The following is a 21960-nucleotide window of genomic DNA, read 5'->3' on the forward strand; positions in this document are numbered from 1 at the left end:
CACACCGAGACGAACATCAACTGTGCCTGGAGGATCATCAACTCGGTGAAGGACGCTCTCTGGGTGGTCCGAAACCTGTTGATCTTCCAGCTGAAGGAGTTGACCCCGACTGAGTGTTGCAGACTGGCACATTCCAAGGTCCAGGACTATATATTGAGGGACGCGCTGAAGCTTGGGGCAGCTGCCGCCAAGGTGCGGTGGGGAAAGACCACTGTGTAACATCTGCCTGTCTAAGAAGAACAGGGGCAGTCATTTGGGCTCTGCTGACGACTCAGCTAAAAATGTAATCGTATAGACCTGTAAATAAGAATGATTACTCTGTTTTCGGTATGCAAACAAATGGAACGTTTACACATGTATGGCATGTCCAACTGTACAGACCATCAAAGTATTTTATGAATAAAGTATATTTTTGAAATAAAAAAAATTGAGACTGCTCTGCCATTCAATATGATCATGGCTGATCATCCAACTCAGTACCATATTCCTGCTTTTTCCTCATACTCTTTGATCCCTTTAGTCCTCAGATCTATAAACTATAAACTAATTCCCTCTTGAAAGCTGCCAATGTTTTGGCTTCAACTGTTTTCTCTGGCAGAGAATTTAATAAGCTCATCACTGCCTGAGTGAAGATGTCTCTCCTCCTCTCTGTTTTAAGTTGTCTACCCTGCATCCTTAAACTGTCTTTCTGCACACACTTTACCTGAACAACATTCTAACGTTGCTAATTGGGCTTTTATGGACTTGAATATGTGCAGTCACTATTTCAGGTCTTCAGATAGAGTTTGAGATTGAGGATAGTCATATCAGGGAATACTGATGTAGTTTGGTCCCCATAATAATGATTCCTTTTGTTCTAAGTTTCATACTTTCATTATCAATTCTTATGACTGTATTTATAATTGGTGTTACCAACTTAACTTCATCAATCTGTAAGCGCACCAGTCCTTTGCTGATGGAGCATCATCTTTCTGAAGAGTTGTCTGAACTCCCAGGCTGATGAAGATTATCCCACATGAGCATCTTGAAGAAGAGCAAAATAGTTCTCCTTGATGTCCTGGCGAATTTGTTCCTGAACTAACATCCAGAATCAAATCTATTTGGTCTTTACTACATTTAATTTGTGAGGAGGTCTTGAGGGCAAATTTGGCTGCCAGATTTCTGAGTTTAGATCAGTGACTGGACTTTGAGAGGACATCGCGGACTTGTGCAATGCTGAGGTTGTGGCAGTCATTTTGTAAATGCAAGTTCTTTTAATCATAACTTCGGTGGCACAGTGGTTAGCACTGCTGCCTCACAGCGCCAGAGACCCGGGTTCAATTCCCGACTCAGGCAACTGACTGTGTGGAGTTTGCACATTCTCCCCGTGTCTGCGTGGGTTTCCTCCGGGTGCTCCGGTTTCCTCCCACACTCCAAAGATGTGCAGGTCAGGTGAATTGGCCATGCTAAATTGCCCGTAATGTTAGGTAAAGGGGTAAATGTAGGGTAATGGGTGGGTTGCGCTTCGGCGGGTCTGTGTGGACTTATTGGGCCGAAGGGCCTGTTTCCATGCTGTAAGTAATCTAATCTAATCTTCATACAGCATGGAATCAGACCTTCAGTCCAACCAGTTCATGCCGACCATTATCCCAAACTAAAGCAGTCCCACCTGCCCGCACTTGGCCCACATCCCTCCAAACCTTTCCTATTCATGGAGTCACCCTTGAATACTGCTTGGTTGGGCAATGTTGGCTCAGGAACGAAAGCTAGTGAACGGCAGCACCTTGGACTGGTGGTCTTGGGTAACTTGTTGAGAGTAAAAGTGCATTGCAGAGCTGAACAGGAGGGGCAACTGCTCTGATTCAGCAAATCACTAAGTGGATTAATGCCTGTCGACATTCAGTGTGCAAAGAAATAGAAGCGATGAGCATGTTCAACATTATCTTGTGATATTCGCCAGTTGTTGGATCCCAAGTTTGTTATTTATTTTGAAAATATTAGTTATTTAAAAATTAAATTAATCATGCTTCATCTCACTCCAGAGTGGCAAGCAGAATCCAGTGCTCCCATCTCCCCCAGTCTTGTCTGGTTTTGCTTGGAAGAGATGATGGAATGAATGGAGTATAGTTGGGAGCTTATTAGCATAAATAGAATTAAGCGAGATGTGTTCAACAGGAGCTTATTAAAACTTAATATCAGCTGATCGAGTGCTTTGCCTTGCAATTTTGCAACAGCGAAAGAAAAGATAATGAATATTTAATTCAGCTACTGGCAGTGTACTAATAGTTTTGTGCTTCAGATAGTGACAATGGAGGTCAAAAAGACAATCCTGTTCTGCAATAAGGGTGAATTGAATTTATATACAAAAAGCTCTTCATTTTGTTGAATTTTCACAGCATCATGTTTCTTACGCAGGATTTTTTCTTTAACTTTCTAAACAATCTGGGCTTTGGCAACCACATCAAATTCTGAAGTGCAAAACACCGAGAGTGCACCACAGCTTTCAACGTCTTACCCTCCTTCACAGAAACACACTCACCAGGCTGTAAAGATTTTATTTACTTGCCAGAATTTAATGGCAAAAGAGACCTTTTGTGCAAGCTTCATTTTAAGTAACACTGATTGTAGAATATCAACTTGTTGTCAAAGGCTCAAACACTTGGACAAAAACGTGCCTCAGTGAGCGTCTCTTGGACAATTGAGGAGGAAGCTAAGCAGTAGTTAGATCTCTGCTGTTGTCCACCAATTAAAACTTGTAACTTTATACTTTTGTGTGAAAGTACTAGAAAAGAGAATTTTAGATGCCAATGTTCTCATTCACCCTTAATCAACTTCACAAAAATATACGATCCATTCATTATCACTTTGTTGTTTTTATTAGGAGTTTCCTGACCACACATTAGCTGCCACATCCGAAGAGTGTGGTACTGGAAAAGCACAGCAAGTCAGGCAGCATCCGAGGAGCAGGAAAATCGATGTTTCGGGCATGAGCCCTTCCTCAGGAATGTGGGGGAGAAGGGACTGAGAGATAAATACGAGGGTGGGGACAGGTGTGGGGGGAAGGTAGCTGGGAAGGCGTTAGGTAGATCCCATCTACCTTTGCTCCCCGCTCCCCCCTCCCCCCATCCCCCTATTTATCTCTCAGCCGCCTTCTCACATTTCTGATGAAGGGATTTTGCCCGAAACGTTGACATTCCTGCTCCTCGGATGCTGCCTGACCAGCTGTGCTTTCCCAGCACCACACTCTTCGATTCTGATCTCTAGCATCTGCAGTCCCCACTTTCTCATTAGCTGCCACTTTTCCTGTATTTTCCCAGTGACTACGCTTCAGATGTGCTTGACAGCATGATGACTCATTGGTTAGCACTGCTGACTCGCAACGCCAGAGACCTGAGTTTGATTCCAGTCTCGGTCGACTGTCTGTGTGGAGTCTGCACATTCTCTCTGTCTCTGTGTGGGTGCCTTCAGGTGCCCTGGTTTCCTCCCACAATCCAAAGATGTGCAGGTTAGGTGGAGTGGCCACGCTAAATTGCCCATAGTTTTCAGGGATGTGCTAGGTTAGCCATGGGCAAGCAGGGTTATAGGGATGGGATGGGAGATGCGTTTGGATGATGCTCTTCAGAGGGTCAGTGTGGACTCAATGGGCCAAATGACCTGCTTCCATTCTATGGGGATTGTATGATTCTGTAAAGCATTCAAGATGACCTGCAATTGTGAAAGTGCTATTTCAATGAAAGTGTTTCCTTCCTTTAGTTTATCAAGGGCATGACAGGCAAACTGTTAAAATCTTTTCTACAGCTTCCTGTGTTTATAAAACTCCACGTTTCAGAAATGTGAACGATAAAACAGAGAAAATTTGACAATAGGAAGTAAAGTTTTGTTGACAGGAAATACAGACATAAGATTTCGGGAATACTAAGCAAGTGTTTCAAAGTGCAAGTCATCTGCTTCTCTCCACCAGCCTGACAGTGAAGAAAATTGCCAGTTTGTACAATAATAGCCTTCCTTGTGATCTTGTCTGCTTTGCTTGCCAGGCTTCAGTTCAGACCCTAGTTCTAAATGACATTCATCAGTTAGAATGCATAGTTACTAAATGACCAATTGGTAACTCTGTCACTGTTAGGCACACAGGGAAATATAAAACCCTTACGCTGGGGACCATACTGTCAATGATGAACGACGGAACTGACAGTGGGAACTGCGCTGTCTGTTGAATTATACTGTTTGTTGTGGAATGCCACAATGCAGGAAATCTCATGCCTTGTTTGTGATGGGATAATTAACTTGCTTATGACTGTATCTGTTTTGCATTTGTTACTTGCTTGGTTGAGTGGGCAGATTTGCTGTGTGCAATCAGTGCATGATGATGCATCAGAACACCCCAATGTCATTTCTGCCTGTACTTTTTTCCTCTTTGTAATGGGCAAAGTGACTGTTCTTCACTCGCTGTGCCTCCACTGCTAATACTCCAAAGCTGCAGGGGAACCAAGTCACAAAAGCTCCTGTTGAAATTAGCCATTTGGAAACAGACGTGAGAATTTTGTTTTTGGAAACGCTGATGAATAAGTGTTTTGCACATCTGATGGTTTATTTTCTTTTCTTGCAGGCTAATGAAACGTTTGCCTTTGTTGGGAATGTTACACACTATGCCAGAGTCTGGCTGAACATTTCCTCAGAAATCCGCACATTCCTGGAAGAGGGCAGGCTACAGAACCGCATCAGCTGGCTGCAGCAGGTGGGTATGGCTGCGTCCTGAATCGCTTTGGAACACGGCAAGGTCTATGAAACCACAAAGGCAGAGAGAATCCATTGATTTTTCTCCACATTTCTGTCAAATGTTGACTGAAAAGCAATCATTATAATTCGTTCAGTGAGTTGTTCGCTAGGGACTTGAGTTGACATCTGTTTATATAATGACTTGAAAGGCATTAATTTAACATACCAGCACAGATCACTTGCCCCAGTGCTTGAATTCACTGCAACTCATCGGGCTGCATTGAGAATAAATGAATCCTTTCACCAACACAAATCTATTTGGGAGAAGTGGAATTCTGTTATCCGTTAGCATGAGCATAAGCATTGCATATTTCAGGTTTGGTTGTCTTAAAAATGTAAATCAGTACAGAGAAAATAATCACAACAAAATTTACATCAGTCTAAGTGCAAATTTGAAAGCACGCTGATTTCTCTTGTGTTTCACTAGATTGCTTTAGAGTGAGGAGAGGATCTTAAAGCCAAAGGCTGTTATAATAACTGCTGCATGATCTTAAATTTTAAGAGGTATTTTATGTAATTTCTTGCTTTGACTTCCCGTTTCATTCCAAGGACTGGGAACATCTTGGGAGTGAACAAGTTAAAAGGTTCCAGCAACTGAGTCCAGTACTTGAACCTACCTTGAGCTTGAGAATGAGTGAACTCCTCATATGCTGGAGATATTGTGCCGAAACCTATCACAACAATGACATATCTTCATTGCTTTTCCAAATCCTTATCCCTTTTACATATTGCTGCACTTGCAAGTGTCCTTTACAACTGTCGGCATCCCCGATTGCCACCAGAGAATTCTCACCAATACTAACATACTCCCAATAAATACAAATATACTCTCAGGGAGTCCCTGTCATAACTTCCAAAAAGTATTACCCAAAACAAACAGTCCACCCCCTCCCTCGTTCAGGATTAACAGTCAGAGATCACAATGCCCTGGTTTCAAGCCCTTCTCTGAAACAGAAAGGTATAATCTCAGCTGACATTCCACTAAACGTAGTGAGACAATAGAGGGATTTCTAAAGTATGATAAGGATTTCAGAATTAGATTTAAGTTTATTGTCACATGTATTCAATGCTACAAAAGAACAGGAATATAGTGAAAAGTATCCAATGTCGCCAATACACAGCACCATTTTAGGTAACAAAGTACCTAGATACAAAAAATCTTAGATAGAGAAAAAAGAGAAAATAAAGTAAAAAGGTTACCATTATCGGTAATTATGCTATAAGTTAGGAAAAGAAATAAGGCTAAAAAGATAGCCATATAGTCTTTCTGTAAGGGATTTTAAAAATAAAGCACTGATTACATGAGAGGGAAAGAAGGAAGGGATGGAAGGACAGACAAAGGAAAGAAGATAAATAAAAATAAGGAGGACAAGAACGAAGCAGCAAAAGAAAGACCAGCCTTCTAGTGCTTACCAAGTTACCCCAAAGTAGTTTACAGTACATGAAGTGTTCCTGAAGTATAGTGACTACTGTAATTAATATACTGGTAGAAGCTAATAATACACTTCCTTTTCCTGTCATATGTACTGCATGCTGCGAAGCTGACAAAACCTCCATTAAACAGTAGCATAAATGGAGAATTTGAAGGCAGGTTAAACCCTGGTGTGAAAAAGCAACCAGAATTCATTTATTACTAAGAGATCGAATGATGCTTTACCTCCCCTGAGGTACTCAAGAAATGCGAAGAAAGGCACCGTGAAATGTTAAACTGAGGTTGAGGATAAATTTAAAGGTTCCCAAAGTATGATTTAAAAAAAGGGCAAGGTTTTATTTTCCCTTGTGTCCACTCTTCACCAACATTTCTCCCTCAACCAACACCACAGAAACCATGTCATTGTGCATTGCTGTTCGTGCTCTACCCCTACAATGTCTTTCTAATAACGGAACTATAATTCATTGTCCATGAAGTCCTTGGTTCATCCTGTAGTAGTAAAGCTCTCTATAAATGCAGTCCCTTCATTCCATTTTGTTCGTGTGGCCAACACACAGCTATCTCCAGGATCTGCAGTTTACAGTCTTAAAGCCAATGAATTTGTGTATTGAAGTGACAGCAATACCATGTGGAGAGCAACGTGGCTGTCTAAGTCTATCGTACACAGAAGGAAAACGGCAGAGAGTTTTGTTTTTTGAATGCCCAGGGTCTTCCGTGCTGAGAGATGGAAACTGCCAGCTGCCCAGCCTTGTAATTATAATTTGCTCACGTTCACTGGATATTTCCAGATGAGTAAAAAGGAATGAACTACAAGCAAATGATAGGAGGGATGTTCAGACAGTGAAGCTGTTCCAGAATCTGGCTAAAGAGTGTAGTTCAGACCTTGATGCAAATCTGCCAGCCATGAAATATCGATGGAATCGTAAAGAAAGGTGCTAGATCTCTCCACATCATCAGAAGAGCTTTTTGTTAGTATTATACGACCTATGTATGCACCTCGATTCAATAAATTCTTAGTTACAAATCACACAAAACCAGGTTATAGTCCAACAGGTTTAATTGGAAGCACTATATGTTGGACTATAACCTGGTGTTGTGTGATTTGTAAGTTTGTACACCCCGGTCCAACACCAGCATCCCCAAATCAGTAAATTCTCGACAGTTTTATTTTAAATGACACTGAATGCTGAATAAAGATTGTCCAAACCAGCAAGAATATAGCGTTCCTTTAAAAAGATGCTGAGGTACACAGAATAATAAGTAATGGCATGTTTCTCAATATTTCCATGAAACTACAATCCAACCGATTGTTTTTCGGGACTCTAAGTGTGAATAATGATTGAATCTGCCTCAAAGAATCTTGTTTTACAGTGGGAACTGGGAGACAGCTGAGAATCACTGACTGTCTACAAATTGCAGCATTTCCACATCAAATCGTGTGAAAGGGAGGCTGTATGTTTAGGATTTAAGAAAGGACTCCATCCCATGTTTGGTCAAATAATTCAGACCACTAGCCCCTGTAGTGTTGTTGAAATAATAACTCTTGTGAAGTGCATTAAATATTTGGCTCTTGGACTCACTGTGACTGAAAATGTTTTTTTTTGTAATTCTTCAAGGACACAGTGTGACTGATTTGAAACATTCTGGAATGAGCAGTGTTGAGCTGAACTCATTAAATTGCATAAAATATTGAATCATTTATAGAAAGTAAACACTAATTAACAACTCGAATTGTGTTGTAGTGAAATGGGTTTCTAAGTTTAGAATAGCAAACAGAAATGCCTTTACTCAAAGGCAGACAGTCCAGATAACCAAGTTCATTCAGAACATGTACACAATGGAGTTAAGCAAGTATCTGGAATAGGAAATGTAAGGAAAATGAAAACAAATGAAAGAAGTTTAGTCATTTGTAATCTAGGACACACATGTTGGTTGCTCACAGTTATCTCTGAGTCAAGAGTTTTTGAATTTAGTTCCAATTCCCAAGAGTCGAACACAAAAACCTAAAATTATGCTGCACTGTTGCATTCTTAGAGGTGATGTCTTTTAGATTAAACTGAGGCTAGGTATATGCACTCAGGTGCATGGAGGAGATCCCATTTTGAAGAAAATTAAGGGAGTGGTGTTGGGCCAATACTGACCTCTCATTCCACATCATCAGAAGAGCTTATTGTTATCACATTTCAGTTTGTGGGACGTTACCGTATTCAAACTGGTTGCTGCATTTTCCTGTATTACAGCGGTGACTAAATATCAAAAGTGCCTTTGGATATCGTCAAAGGTACTTTATAAATGTTAATGATCACATCCACTTTGCACGTAACAAGCTGGCATATTCAACAGTATGGTAATGATTAGTTAATCTCTTTAAGCGATGGTAGTGAGGAGGTAAAGATTGGCATGGAGACGGGGAGAGCGCCCCTGCTGCTCTTTGAAATAATGTTATGAGATGCTTTGCACCCACCTGAAAGAGCAGATGGGGCTTTAAGTTCTTGCACAAGAGTGTAGTATTCCCTTAGACCTGTACCAGATTGTTAGCCTAGATTTAGTGCTGAGGTTGCTGGAGTGGGATTTAAGTGCCCAACCCTCTGGCTTAGAGACAAGATGGCTACCCCCTGGGCTGCAGCTGACAAACATGAGAATGGGAGCCAGCTGGAAACGACAGGTACTGGGGGGGTGGGAATACCATGGGTCTCGGATCCTATTGCAAAGTTGGAGTTCACGCCCTTTGTGTTGTTGGTTGCTGTAAGTGACAGGAGCATTGGGGCTTTACCACTAACAAAAGCGGTCATGATCAAATCATTGTGTGAATTTGTTTCACATAAACAGAGTGGAATGCAATGCGCTGAACCATTCCAGGATGCCATCTGTGCAGGCGTTAATGTAGTTCACATGTTGTCAGATGTTCTTCTTCGTTTCTGGTCTAATCATAGTCCTAATTAAAACCTAAAACAGAGGGTTGAAATCATAGAATCCCTACAGTGTGGAAACAGGCCTTTCGGCCCAACAAGTCCACACCGACCCTCTGAAGAGTAACCCACCCAGACCCATGCCCCCTACCCCATTATTCGAGATTTCCCCTGACTAATGCACCTAACCTACACATCCCTGACATGATGGGCAATTTAGCATGGCCAATTCACCTAACCTGCACTTCTTTGGACTAGAAGGCATGCAGACACAGGGAGAATGTGCAAACTCCACACAGACAGTCGCCCGAGGCTGGAATCGAACCCAGGGACCCTGGTGCTGTGAGGCAGCAGTGCTAACCACTGAGCCACCATGTCACCCCCAACTTCAGTAAATCTGCTGCGATTTGGTTGAGTGCCAGTGGATTTTTCACTGAGTAGTTGGCTTCTTGTTTTTGTTAATAACTGACAAAGTTCTGTTTGATTTCATCTGTCACAAAGTTGTATTCTGATGTTCCCTAAGTCTACTGGGAAATTCAGACAAGCGAGTAAGATATTGGTTACCAAATTGGAATGCCATAGAAGTGTCTCCCAGTGAGGGAAAACTGAAGCTTTCAAAGCAAGTTAGACATCCCTTTTTCATATACTTCATGTTGCACACTCAGGTACAAAGAGGTAAAGATGGGTGTAATGCAGTCTGACATAAATATAAACTGGGCCAATAGTGGATTGAAGAGAGCAAATTGAATGTGAACTTTAATAGAACCAGAGGAGTAGGAGCTGGAGTAGACCATGTAACCCTTGAGGAGAAAGTGAGGTCTGCAGACGCTGGAGATCAAAGCTGAAACTTTATTGCTGGAACAGCACAGCAGGTCAGGCAGCATCTAGGGAACAGAAGATTCGACCTTTCGGGCACATGCCCTTCTTCAGGTAACCCTTGACCCTGCTCCATCATTCAGCTAGATCATTGTTTCTCGTACCATTCCTTGATACCTTTAAAATACAGAAATATCTATCTTGAACTTACTCAGTAACTGTGTCACCACAACCCTCTGGGATAGAGAATTCCAAAACTTCCTATCCTCTGTGTGAAGGGACAGCACAGAGGTTCAGTAGTTAGAACTGCAGCCTCACAGTGCCAGCGATTTGGGGTCGATCCCACCTTCTGTTGGCTGTCTGTGTGAAGTTTGCACATTCTCCCTCATGTCTGTGTGGATTTTTTCCGGGTGCTCCGATTTCCTCCCACAATCCCAAGATGTGCAGGTTAGGAGGATTGTCCGTGCCAAATTGTTGCCCATAGTGTCCAGGGATGTGTCAGTTGGGTAGATTAGCCATGGGAAATGCAGGGTACAGAGATCGGGTAGGGGTGGGCCTGGGTGGGATGCTCTTTGGAGGGCAGGTGTGGACACAATGGGCCGAATAATCTGTTTCCATACTGTAGGGATTCTATGATTGTAAGAAATTCCTCCTCATGTCAGTCCTTAAATGGCCTTTCCTTATAAACCCACCACTCACCACAATCAAGGACACATTCTTCCTGCATCTACCCTGTTGACCTCTTAATCCTTCGACACAGGACAATGCCACAATCATGGACATTAGTCTGTGACTGTTCTCTCTCCATGGTAAGTATATTCTTCCTTAGATCAGTTAAACAAAACTAGTATAATATCATCTTAAGTGCATAAATAAAAATAGAGTTAATGTTTCAAATCCAATATGACTTCTTCAGAACTCAACTCTTTCTCCCTCCACAGAAACCTGCTGAGTTTCTCTAGCACTTGCAGTTTTTATTTCAAATTTCCAGCAATTTGCTTTTAATCTAAGTGCAGTTTCAACAAGGCTCTATATAAATGCAGCAAGGTTTCTTTACCGCTGTTCTCAAATTCTCTTTCAAGAATGGCTAACATGCCAGTTCCCTCCCTAATTGCCTGCCTGTTAGCTTTCACTGACTTAGGAGCAAGGGTTCCCATGTCCTTTTGGACATCAACACTTCCCAATCTCTCCTCACTTAAACAAATACACATTTCTGAGATTTCCCACATTATATTTCATCTGCTAGGTTCGTGGCCACTCACCCAATCTATCTAAATTCCCTTGACCCCTCTTTGTATCTCCGAACGTGTATTCACACCTAATTTTGCATCATTTACAAACTTGGAAATATTACATTTGATCTTCACATCTAGATATTTTCTAATCCACTTGTTATTATTAAGCTCTGGAGCAGGTAGGACTTGAACCCAGTCCTCCTGGCTCAGAGCTAGGGACATTATCACTGTACCACAAGAGCTCCTTTGTCTCCATTTTTCAAATTTTTTTCTCTTGAATAAAAGTTCCACCTTGGGATTCAATTCTACTCAATTGTCATGTAATTTCTAATCAGCCTGTTCAGAGATGTTATGACACACCTCTGGTGCAGGTGGGACTTGAACCAAGGGCTTTTGGCTCAAAGGTAGGGACACTGCACCACAAGAACTCTTTAGTCCCTATATTGAATTCATTGAGGTAGATTATGAATAACTGGGGCCCATTAACTGATCGTTGTGGCCCCCAGTAGTCACTGTATGATTACTTGAGAATGACCTGTTTGCCATCCATAATTAATCTGGGTTGGAAAAGTATGCATCCAGTGATTACTCTGACAAACCAATTAGCCTGTTTTTATGTTCCTTATTTAGAAATGCACTTTGTAAATTATATCAGTTAAATGGAGAGCAGAACCACAGAAGCTGTGTGAGATCAGTGAGGTGCACACACCAAACCTTTTTGCTCTGTCTTTTGCTTTGCAGTTTACCTCTGATTTGAAAAAGCATCCGGAAGTACTGAATGCCTCCGATAGTGACGTCATCAGGAACTTTCTCAACAGCAACTTCTCCATGCCAAACTCCAGCACACTGCTCCAACAGCTGGACACCATTGACAATGCAGCCTGTGGCTGGATCCAGTTCATGTCCAAGGTTAGAATACCAGAAGTGGCTTAAATTCACAGACCCAGTGTACAGAACCTTGCTGACAATCTTGTTTCCTGGAATCATCCACGTGGATTCAGTCTTGGTGATGGACATGGCGCAGTAGTCTGCGCAGTTACAAAGGCCATGTGTTGTTTTAACTCACCTAGAAAAAGATAATCAATTTATTGCTTCAATGTGTGTCAGTGATTAGAACCAGAGGACATTGATGGAAACTAGTTTAAAAAAAAAGACAATTTGTCTCGACATATCTGTGAATATTTTATTGAAAAGGTTCATAATAAAAGTTACTTCCAAGTAGGAACTCAAAGCTATTTAAAACATAATAGCTGACTAGAGATGTCCACTGGGTGATATGGTCTTTTTAAATGCTGAGTTTTCTTAGCTACCCTTTTATATTAATTTAGTTTTGACAGATAAGTTATCTTGCATCTCTGATCACATATTAAACTCCCACTCAAGATGGCAGAATGTGTACCTACTTCCAGGCTGTCATCAATGTAATCAGCTGGTCAACACACAAATATGTTCAAAGAAGACTTTATAAGTCCTTCCTCCCACACCTCTTTGTAGAGAGCCCCTGTCCTCAGCCCATTGTTCTGTGATTTTCTCGAAGATAGGATTAGTCTTTTCAATTTCCATTTTCTCTCAGAAATAGACTATTTACACCTGTATAACTCTTTATCCAAGACATATGAAAAATTTGAAGGCTATTAAGGTTTAGTTGAAGTTGAGACTGGTATTTAATGTTGGTTTTGATTTGTTGCCACTATTGTTGGTAATTTTGATAACTTTGATTTTTCTACAGGTGAGTGTGGACATTTTTAAAGGCTTCCCCAATGAGGAGAGCATAGTGAACTACACCTTAAGCCAGGCATATCAGGACAATGTCACAGTATTTGCCAGTAAGTGTTTTATACTTGTTGCTGATTTTTATTGTTCTGGAATTTGTTTCAAAAATGCTTATTACAAGTAAGTATTTCTCTCCTCCCCATCGTATGGTATCATGTTGATATTTACATTCCTAGTAAGGCAATCCCCCTTTTGTACTGTTTGGAATGAGGTCAGCCAGATGGATATTCTAGAATATGTATTGCCTGACTGGGGCTGTTAGCCTGGACCAGACAGGGAGCCCTGGCTGACAGATACAAACAGGAGTGCCAGAGATCCTGTTCACTCTCGGAGCTGACTCTGCTAACTGGGTCATGTGTAAATAAAAGGTGACTTGGTGACAGGATACCGGCCCTCGTGGACTTATTTTACCTTTTGTCCATGACTATAGCATTACCCGCAGCCCACCACACCCCTGACCCCCCCAAACTATAGCATAAATGCTTTTCCCACCACACTATATTTCAGCTCTCACAAAGTGTCATCTAGTCTTGAAAGGTTAGCTTGCTCCCTCTCCACGGATGCTGTTTGACTTGCTGTGATTTCCAGAATTTGCTGTCTTCAGTACAGATTCCAACATCCGTAGTAATTTGTCCCTACATTTTAGTTTCGTCATTCTTTCACAGGATTCCAGCATTGTTGGCAAGGTTAGCTTGTTTTGCCTGTCCCAAATTGCCCTTGAACTAAGTGGCTTGTTAGGTCATCTCAGAGGGCAGTTCAAGAGTTAGTCACGTTGCTGTGGTTTCTGGCGTTTCATGTACGAGAAACCAGACAAGAAAGGTAGATTTCCTTCTCTGAAGGGCATTATTGAACCAGACAGGTTTTTACAATAATGATATTTCACAGGTGTCATTATGAAGACTTTATCTGTGATGCATGCATTCTTAATTAATAAAGTTCAAATTCCATCAACTGCTCCCGTAATATTTGATCTCTTGATCTCCGAGCAATCCCTAGATTTATTAGTCAAGTGACACTACCATTCTGCCACAGTCTGCCCATCTTAGATGGATGGAAGGATGGGATTGTTGTCACTGTCTAAATTAATGGCAACAATAAGGGACACACGACTAAGAGTTTCTCCAAAGAGACATCCCACACTTCCCAAAATCCAGAACATAACATGTTTCTGTTTATTTAATGGTGCTGATCCTAGACCAGCGTACTGTACCCAGTGGAGGCTAGTTTGGATGATTGTACTGAAGTATTGCACACACCTTGGAAGAGTGATCTCAATTGTATTGCTGTTAGGATACTGACAGGGGGCAACATTTTACTTCTTTTCCATGTTACGGAATAAATGCAGACATGTTCAGCTATAAATTGTGATTGTTTGTTGTGTATCTTTGTAACAGGGCTATTATGGTGAGGTAGTAATCCAGGGCAGAGGATGCAATGAAGCCCATTTGCAATCCACGGGGGGGCACACGTTAATTGGTTGTAGTTCCTTGGCTGTAAAAAAGCAAATTCTCTTGGTCTCTGCTGTAACGGTGAAGGGAGACCAGAAGAACTCCTACAGGATCTGAAGGCTACCATCTCTCGGCTATGGTTTAATATATAAATCTTTAGCACATCTTTGATGCTGCCCAGTCAAAACAAAACATTTTTTAGGCCACGTATCAAAATATGATGCCCTTCATTGGGGGTAACCTGTAGAATTACATTCGAAATAGAGGTAAATGGGCATAGCTGCCTGTATTGTGAATTTATAATCAAGAGATCTCCTGAGACTTGTCAATTGAGTTACTCAGGACAAGGGAAACACTCATGATATGAAAAAACTGTTTTGACTGGCAGACAAGTTGGAGGACACAGATTTGACTGATTTAACTGGCAGGAGAACCAGAGGAGAAATGTTTGTTTGGATCTGAACTGCATTGCGTGAAAGGGTGGTGTAAGCAGAGTGAATGGTCAGTCTCAAAAGGGAATTGGATAAATGCTTGAAGAGGGAGATTTTTGCAGGCGTGAGAGATTAATTTTGTGATTTCACTTCGGGGTCATCCTGCTTCCGGCAGTGGGGGATGGGCATGAATTTGAGAAGGCGGGATCTTCACGGTGAGCTCAGCTGGTTTGGGAATTGAACTCGCGCTAGTTGGTGTCACTGTGCATCACAAAGCAGCCATCCAGCCAGCTGAGCACTGTGTGCTCAGTGTTGGCTCAGATTCAGTCGACTCGAGAAATAATAGACTCGTAGAGCACGAAAACAGACCCTTCGGCTCAACTCATCCATGCCGACCAGATATTCTAATCTAATCTAGTCCCATTTGCCAGCCATTGGTCCCTCTAAACCCTTCCTATTTGTAGGCTCATCCACATTCGTTTTAAATGTTGTAATTGTACCAGCCTCCACCACTTCCTCTGGCAACTCATTCATACACGCACCCACCCACTACAGGAAAAAGTTGCCCCTTAGGTCCCTTTTGAATCTTTCCCCTCTCAGCTTAAACCTCCGCCCTCTCATGTTAGATTCCCCTACCGTGGGAAAAGGACTTTGACTATTTACCCTATCCATGCCCCTCATGATTTTATAAAATCACCCTTCAGCCTCTTACGCTCTAGGGAAAATAGTCCCAGCCTATTCAGCCTCTCCCTATTGCTGAAACCCTCAACCCTGGCAACATTCTTGGCAATCTTTTCTGAATCCTTTCAAGTTTAACATCATTTCTCCTGGAGCAAGGAGTCCAGATTTGACCAGAATATTTCCAAAAGTAGCCTAACCAATGTCCTGTACTGCCACAACATGACCTCCCAACTCCCAGACTCAAGTCGCTGAACAATAAAGATGTAAAGGCAAACATACAAAATGCCGCCTTCATTACCCTGTCTACCTGTGACTCCAGCTTCAAGGAAATACTGGAGGATATGTCTTAAGGGTTTGCCTTATATGATCAGACAGGCTGGCTATGAAAACACAATCTTATGAATTGCAAATATAATCCCGATATTCGTCCTCTGAAGGGGTAGTGGAATTGTAAATCATATCGATCAGATTGATGGGACTACTTTTTGATCTGACAGGTGAACATATCTCTGCTTTGATGTTGCTTTCATGTTTTCTGATGAAGCTGTTCCTCTCCGTTCGGGCAGTGAGAAAGAGAAAGCTGCAGAATTATTCATTCAGCAGTGTCACCTGAGAGCTCTTTGAAGTGAGGGTAGACATGAGGGAGAAAGCGCAACAGATGAATAATAACTGTTTCCTTTAGCTGACTCAGCACATGTAACCTCAGCGTTAATACTTATTCATTATACATTGTAATACATTTGCTCACTTGCCTGATTGAAGGCTGTAATGTCCTTTGTGTCCTGAGTTCAACATAGCCAGGAATCTTTACATTACCAACTCGAATATCGATCAGTCTGTGCTCAGATTAGCACAAGCTCAATATCTTAATAATTATAAATGGATTTACATAACATTTTTAAATTGATGCCTGAGCAGTTTTCTTGCTTTTGATAGCACACTGCTGTAATGTAAATACATCACTGAATGTTGTCACAGGAAGCTTGTATGTATCGGTTTGTGCCTAACATTTAGGTGTTCGCAGATTTTTGGTGCCATCCATATGGGCTTGTAGTTCGACATACGCTCTTTGGTGCAGAGCTGAAGATAGTAATTATATATTCCTGAGCTAATGGAGGATTGAAAAGAGTTCTCTGATTTGTTGCTTTATGATGATCTATATCTCACTCTTCTGCACTGCGGTGTAACTTTGCTCTGTAGTGTCAAAGTTTCTGCTGATAGGTTTCCTCAAATGTTGTTCTAATTACAATCTCTGGAGGGCAGTATGGGGCCTAGTTTCTGCCTGATGTTTCCTCATTCCCTTCCTGTCAGGATATCCCAACCTAATACTAAGGACTTCCCAGTATTGACATGGTCATGAATGGAGATCTGAAGTAGGAACATAATAGGCATTGTAAGACACTTCAAACCCTGCAGTTGTATTAATTAATGCTTAGTCTACGTAGAGATCCTGTAGGTAACAGCCTTGAAGATCAAATGTCACGAGTGTCATTGCCCAATGTAACACTGACCAGTAAGGGTCTAATTTCTTGTTAGTGCTGAGTGGACTGATTTTGGCTGGATAATGATGACAGTGATGCAGTTGACTCTCCAACATCTGCTTTAAGGTGAGGCAAGCAAGGAATTGTCATTTGTTTTAGAGTCAGAGCATGGAAACAGACCCTTCGATCCAACCCATCCATGCCGACCAGATATCCCAACCCAATCTAGTCCCATCTGCCAGCACCCGGCCCATATCCCTCCAAACCCTTCCTATTCATATACCCATCCAAATGCCTCTGAAATGTTTCAATTGTACCAGCCTCTACCACTTCCTCTGGCAGCTCATTCCATACATGTACCACCCTCTGTGTGGAAAAAGTTTGCCCCTTAGATCTCTTTTATATCTTTCCCCTCTCACCCTAAACCTATGCCCTGTCGTTCTGCACTCCCCGACCCCAGGGAAAAGACTTTGTCGATTTATCCATCCATGCCCCTCATAATTTTGTAAACCTCTATAAGGTAACCCCTCAGCCTCTGACGCTCCAGGGAAAACAGCCCCAGCCTGTTCAGCCTCTCCCTGTAGCTCAGATCCTCAAACCCTGGCAGCATCCTTGTAAATCTTTTCTGAACCCTTTCAAGTTTCACAACATCTTTCCGATGGGAAGGAGACCAGAATTGCACGCAAAATTCCAGCAGTGGCCTAACCAATGTCCTGTACAGCCGCAACATGACCTCCCAACTCCAGTACTCAGTAGTCTGACCAACAAAAGAAAGCATACCAAATGCCTTCTTCACTATCCTATCTACCTGCAACTCCACTTTCAAGGAGGTATGAACCTGCACTCCAAGGTCTCTTTGTTCAGCAACACTCCCTAGGAGTGTTGCATTTATCTGAATTAAACTCCATCTACCACTTCTCAGCCCATTGACCCATCTGGTCCAGATCCTGTTGTAATCTGAGGTTCTGAAAAAATATTTGAGAGCATTGATTTAGCATAACTTTGGCTGTGGTTACACAGCTTTTATTCAACATAGGCCTTACAGGGTCTTTTGGGACATTGGATTGTTGGGTGATCTTGATTGTCCTGGCTTCAACATGAGTATAATCTTGTTAAATTCCAAGAAGGGCCAAGCGGCCGAAGTGTTAAACAGCAGGAACTTTATGATGGCGATGTTCACTCTACAGGCAGTAAGGTTAGACTGAACTGTTTCCTGCCCCAAAAAAGCCGATGGTATTACCATCACATCACATGATTCAACTCTCAATGTGATAATCCACATTAATTATGTAAATATACAACAAATCTCAAGAGTTTGGTCTTTGGGTGGACAATGGAGTGTGTGAAGCCTGTTAAAGAAGAGAAAAGAATTACATATCACCTTTATAAATTGAACAAATGAAACATAGGAGCAGGAGGCAGTTCAGCCTTTCAACACTGCTCCACTATTTAATACAAACTTGGATGCCTTTTACCCTCACTACTCCCATCATCCTATATTCCATTGATCATCAGAAGTTTATTAACCTTTACTTTAGAGATACTCAAGACTGAGCTTCCCCCTGTGCTTGGTCACATAATTCCAAAGTTCCACAAACCTCTGAGGGGAAAAATACTTCTCCTCTTCTCAGTCCTGAATGGCATCCCCCTTATTTTTAAGTTGTGTCACAGACTCTGGACTCCTCAACCAGGAGAAACTTCTTATCTGCATCTACCCCTGTTAATCCCTTTAAATACTTTGTAGGTTTCTCTGAGATCACCTCTCATTCTTCAAAACTGTCCAATCTCTCTTCCTAGGACAGTCCTGCCATCCCAGAAACAGTCCAGTTGAACCTTCACTTTGTGGTAATAATATCTTTCCTGACATAAGCAGTCCATAACAGCATACAGTACTCTAACTGTGGTCTTGCCAAGTTCCTGTACAATCACTACTCCTGTACTCAAATCCTCTTGCAATAAAGGCTGGCATTCCTTGTACTTAGCTGCACCAGCATGTTAGCCTTCAGTGACTTTCGACAAGGTCTCCTTTTACATGTCCACCCTTTCAAACCTCTCATCTCATTTATGAAATGCTCTGCACATCTGTTCTTTCAAAAAAATGAGAAGCCTCACATTTTTCTTTACGATATTCCATTTTACCACATTCTTGTCCATTCACTAAGTCTGTCCAAGTCCTCCTGAAAGCATCTTCCTCACAGAACACATTCCTATTTAGCTTTGTATGACCTGCCAAATTTGGAAATATTGCATTCAGTCATCAGCTCCAAATCATTGATCTATATAGCTAGGGCCTAAGTACTGATCCTTGTGGTTCTGCTCCACCCCCAGCCCCCACCCCCCAAGTCACAGGCTACCTATCTGCAAATGACCCATTTATTCCTGCTCTCTCTCATTCTGTCTGTTAGCTAATCCTTAATCTATGACTGTCCATTCCCTAATGTACCATGTACTTTAGTTTTGCTAAACAACCTTTTGTGGGGGGACCTTATCAGAAGGTTTTTAAAAATCGAAACATGCTACATCCATTCATCAATTTTGTTGATAGTACCCTAAAAAAACTCTAACCAGTTTGTTAAGCGTGATTTTCCATTCACAAATCAATGCTGACTACACCAAATCTGATCCTTTTTCTCCAAGTTCCCTATTTGTTGCATTCTTTCTGATAGATTCTAGCATTTTCAACTGGACTGTTTCTGGAATGGTCTGTAGTTCCCTATTCTTTCCTTTGTTCCTTTTTGAAATAGTGCAAGCCCCAAATCTGCAGGAATTATTTCATAATCTATGATATTGTGGAAGATGATTGCGAATGAATCAGATATCTCTATACCCACCTCCTCAACACTTTGATTTAGATTTTATTGTCGTGTGTACTCAAGCACAGAAATACAGCACTGCAGCGCAAAGTGTACCACACCCGGCGCCATCTTAGGTACCAAGTACCCATGTACAAAAAACATAGTAAAAGAGAGAAACAAAGATAAAGGGTTAAGCATTATGGACCATTAGAAAAATTAAAAAAAAGGTAGTATTAACATTAAATCCTTCTTAATATAAATTAGAAAAATAAAGTTAAAAGTTCAGCAGTCTTTGTTGAGCGTTAGCCATAATAGGGATGTGGATGATCGGGTCCCAGGGACTTGTTGACTTTCAGACCCATTAATTTCTCCAGTAACGTCTCCTCCAACTCTTCATGCCCCCTGTATCTCTAATTCTAAGAGATCTTTTTGTAACTTCCTCAGTGGAAGCATCCGCAAAGTAATCACTCAGCTTCTTTGCCATTTTCCTGGTCACCATTATATATTCTCCTGACTCCGTTTTCACATTCATCTTAGACAAACATTTTCTTTTAATGCAGATACAACTTCTTTTACAGGCTATTTTTATGTATTTTATTGTGTTGTAAAATGGAAATTCTCCATGATTTTCAAACCATGTCTTCAAAGTAAGCTTGAGATGGAGGATGGCATTACTGCGATGAGTGCTGTCCACAGGTTGTATATGTAAAGGAATTGCCAAATGGCCTGGAACAGAGTATCTCCTGAATAAAGTTCTTTTTCATTTATATTTGTTGTTTGTTGTTCTGATGTTAGTGCAGCTTCTCGCATTCACCAGCTCCAAATAAATTTTTAATGAATGATGAAGACATTGGTGCCGCATAATAACATTACTAAACATTTGTACACAGATGCCATAGTTTGCATTTCAGAACAATTAAAGTGAGTACCAAGATCTCTTTCTCATCAGCCATGGGTTGTTAAATCAGTTGTCATAATCGCAATAGGTTGCAGCTTTGAGCAGCGATTAACTTCAGGACATCAGTTTAAAATCACAGCCAGGGAGAAGTCAATAAATTGACCATCCAGAAAATTGCATGTCGTTTTACTGACATTTTAAAAAATATATATAATCTTTCCTCTTGGATCAATTTGCAGTTTCATTCAGCAAAAATGACAATTATTTTGTTTTGATTTTGAAATATGATTATTTGAAATTTTCTGAGCGCGCATATTAATTTCATCCCCAAGGTGTGATATTTCAGACTAAGGAGGATGGCACACTGCCCCCCCATGTCATGTTGAAGATCCGTCAGAACTCCAGCTTTACTGAGAAAACCAATGAAATTCGAAGGGCCTACTGGAGACCAGGGCCTAACACTGGAGGGAGATTCTATTTTCTTTATGGATTTGTCTGGATACAAGGTGGGTCATGACCCTGGCTCTGCATTGACCATCAACAGCTCTATGTTTAATAACTTGTTTTTCACATCATGTTTCATCTGTCTGCATTTCAGTCTGACCATATCTTGGCCGTCCTCTTTACATACAGGCGAAAGTGAGGACTGCAGATATTGGAGATCAGAATCGAGAGTGTGGCTCTGGAAAATCTCAACAGGTCAGGCAGCATCCGAGGAGCAGGAGATTCAACATGGCTCTTGCCCGAAATGTCGATTCTCCTGCTCCTCGGATGCTGCCTGACCTGCTGTGCTTTTCCAGCACCACGCTCTTGATTCTTCACATATAGTCAGTTCTGTTTCTTCAACGCGAATGCAATTAAAGATTTTAGACCATTATTTGTAGAGCGTGAACTTTCCTTATCTGAATTGGCTGCAACATGATTCCGGCCCCATTAGTTTAAAAGATGTGGCTATTGCAGGATTTGCATAAGACGCGCGATCGCACGAGAATGGAACTATCATGCTATATCAGATCCAATTGTACGATCTTGAGCATTGAAAAACAGAGTGGGTGCTAGAGACCTGAACGTGGTGGAAGGCCCTACCAAGCACATTGAGGGAGAACCCTTGGCTGAGGGTAAAGGCAGACGTATTGGAAATGCTAGGGTGCAAGGATGCATCATCTAAACGATTATGACCGAGAAACTGGGGAAATGCAATTGACTGCTGACAGGAGTAAAGATATGAGGAAGCATTACCAAGGGAGCTGTGGCAGTCCATAGGCTTGTAATGAATAACTGTTGATAGCCAGATAAGCAGGGGAAG

At 41.6% G+C, this 21960-nt stretch overlaps 1 protein-coding gene across 5 annotated transcripts in view; it reads left to right on the forward strand.

Moving 5' to 3' along the window:
- Nucleotides 1–21960, forward strand: part of abca2 (ATP-binding cassette, sub-family A (ABC1), member 2) — a 460895-nt gene that overhangs the window by 249569 nt on the left and 189366 nt on the right. For all 5 annotated transcript variants that reach the window (XM_043719911.1, XM_043719914.1, XM_043719915.1 and 2 more), the window contains 4 exons: nt 4586–4714; nt 11889–12056; nt 12877–12973; nt 20987–21160. In XM_043719911.1, coding sequence (XP_043575846.1) covers nt 4586–4714; nt 11889–12056; nt 12877–12973; nt 20987–21160 — 568 coding nt within the window. The remainder of the gene's footprint in view (nt 1–4585; nt 4715–11888; nt 12057–12876; nt 12974–20986; nt 21161–21960) is intronic.

Source organism: Chiloscyllium plagiosum, chromosome 30 (assembly GCF_004010195.1).
Source record: "Chiloscyllium plagiosum isolate BGI_BamShark_2017 chromosome 30, ASM401019v2, whole genome shotgun sequence".
In the NCBI taxonomy this organism is placed as follows: domain Eukaryota; kingdom Metazoa; phylum Chordata; class Chondrichthyes; order Orectolobiformes; family Hemiscylliidae; genus Chiloscyllium; species Chiloscyllium plagiosum.